This window comes from Myzus persicae, unplaced genomic scaffold (genome assembly GCF_001856785.1).
Source record: "Myzus persicae strain clone G006 unplaced genomic scaffold, MPER_G0061.0, whole genome shotgun sequence".
Lineage (NCBI taxonomy): Eukaryota > Metazoa > Arthropoda > Insecta > Hemiptera > Aphididae > Myzus > Myzus persicae.
This window is the reverse complement of record NW_019101721.1, coordinates 1-2,298: the sequence shown is the minus strand read 5'-3', so window position 1 is coordinate 2,298 and position 2,298 is coordinate 1. Positions and strand designations below refer to the sequence as shown.

The following is a 2,298-nucleotide window of genomic DNA, read 5'->3' as shown; positions in this document are numbered from 1 at the left end:
TAAATTGTGTCCGGACTCATTTAACCGCTACCGCCACCGCGGCAGTGTGTGGAGACCTTTAAGTGGTGAGTTACGTTTGAAAATAACCCACCGGTCAGTTTGATGCTCCATCCAATTGTGTTGTACAATAATGTTAGATTTAACCCTGTGTTTATACAAGTTATGACCAATTTAAAAATAATGACTAAGCCTAACAAGCCTGACGTTATGTTACCGAAACTCGTGAAACAGCCCCATATGTTATGTATTTCCCAGTGGCGTAGTTACGGGGGGGGGGGGGGTTAAGGGGTTTGCACCCCCCCCCCATCCAAAACAAAATGTTTATATTGGTTATAATTTTAAATAATAGTTATACTAAATAATACTAGTACAAATTAACGTGTATATTATTATGACTATTTATAATAATATCCCTGGTTGTAGAAATTATCCGAGTGTTTACACTTCTATTTTAAGAAAGCCCAATAAAATAAAATCGACGAAAACAGCGATAACGGCCTCCGACGTTCAGCACACTGACGCCGGTCGATAATATTACTATCTGTCGACCGACATAATATTTCATTTGATTGTTAGAGTTTGAAACATTAGTACGCGTATCAACTATGGATAAATTTGTTATAAAGGTAAGCATATTAAACAATATTGCATTATTTTTATACAATATTAATACATTAATATAATTAATTACTTATTTACGCATAGCTTAAACTTTGCAAACATTATTTTATTTATTCTAAAAAAATTATAATTCAATTGTTGCGTATTTAACAGTTTTAGTATTTATTATTTATTTTTATTGATGTTACTGTCAAGTATTTAATGTTTATTTTATAGTACATAATACTAGCTTCTATTAAAGTATATTTTTATATTTTAAAATTTTATAATATTCCTTAACGAATACAAACAATTGATCAAAATATTAATTTTGTATTTTAGAAATCGAAACCTAAAGATTCTACCATAGAAAATTCTTTAGCACCTAAAAATGATCTAAATATTAAGACTCCTGAAACCTGTATACCTTCTTCATCTTTTACTTCAGTTGATATAAGAATTAATGACATAATATATTTTGTTAACCGTGTGTTATCTCATAGTGAAATTCATACAGTTATAAATAATATATGGACGCCAGATATAACGTTTAATTTTCCCATACATAAAATCGGTTCATGATTTTATCGAACTTTTAGAATGTGTCATTGATTCCTTAGACACAATTAGTAGTTGGGCCGATGGTGATACCTCAAGTCAAGCAAATAATTTAAAAAATTCAATTTTACAAGGAGAGTTTATCATATCACTTTTGGTTTTATCTAAAATATTTGCTATTGGATTGCCACTGTCTAAACAATTCCAAAGCGTTGCTATTGATTTAAGAGAAGCTATGGTTTTAGCTAATGCGACACTGTCTGAATTAAAAACAATTCGAAGTAACGTTGATGAATATTTTCATGATATCTACACAAAAGCATCTGCTCTAGCTGAGGAGTTGTGTTTTTCAATAACATTACCTCGAATTGCACGTAAACAAAAAAACAGAGATAACTATTCAGTGAATACACCTGAAGAATATTTTAAAATAACAATATTCATACCCTATTTAGACTTGTTTATTAACGAAATTGAATCAAGATTTATTGAACATCAGAAAATATTAAAAGGATTTCAAAACTTATTTCCAAAAACGACAGAAATGTCAACACTTGAAAAAGATGAATTTATTAGTTTGATAGATTTTTATAATGATGATTTGGCAGATAACAATAAAGATATTTTGATATCTGAGTTAAAACTTTGGCAACGTAAAATACTTGCATTAGATAAACAACCTACAAATGCTATGGATGCTTTAACTATCTGCAATGACATGTATCCAAATATATACAAATTACTACAAATATTAGCAACACTACCTGTTTCAACAGCTTCATCCGAAAGGTCTTTTTCGTCATTGAAGAGAATTAAAACGTACCTAAGGAATACAATGTCAGAGGTATTTATATAATATATTATATTATAGGAACTGTATATTTAATTAAACAAAAATATGAATGATATTTTAAATTTTTAGAAAAGATTAAATGGATTGGCAATGCTGTCCATTCATCGTTCAATATCAGTGGATGCAAAGGAAGTGTTGGACGAATTATCTACAAACAAACGACGGGTGGATTTTATTTTATGAATTTCCTATTATAATAAAAATAAAAAAATAAAAATAAAAATGAACTTTAGTTTAACTAATAACTTGTAAATTTGATCATAAAAATATTTTAAACCCCCCCCCCC

General features: G+C 29.1%; 1 protein-coding gene across 1 annotated transcript; it reads left to right on the top strand.

Annotated features, from left to right (window-relative positions):
- Positions 1-605: 605 nt before the first annotated feature.
- LOC111030259 (52 kDa repressor of the inhibitor of the protein kinase-like) lies at positions 606-2,194 on the top strand. The gene is made up of 4 exons (XM_022309673.1): positions 606-626; positions 943-1,102; positions 1,200-2,002; positions 2,081-2,194. The coding sequence occupies exons 1-4, from the start codon at positions 606-608 to the stop codon at positions 2,192-2,194; spliced, it is 1,098 nt and encodes a 365-aa protein (XP_022165365.1).
- The last annotated feature ends 104 nt before the right edge of the window (positions 2,195-2,298 follow it).

Bases quoted from the DNA above. Each gene is read 5' to 3' on its own strand.
- LOC111030259 (XM_022309673.1), top strand. From the start codon at position 606: ATGGATAAATTTGTTATAAAG. The intron at 1,103-1,199 runs GTGAAATTCATA...TCGAACTTTTAG, and splicing joins TAACCGTGTGTTATCTCATA to AATGTGTCATTGATTCCTTA. The intron at 2,003-2,080 runs GTATTTATATAA...TTAAATTTTTAG, and splicing joins TAAGGAATACAATGTCAGAG to AAAAGATTAAATGGATTGGC.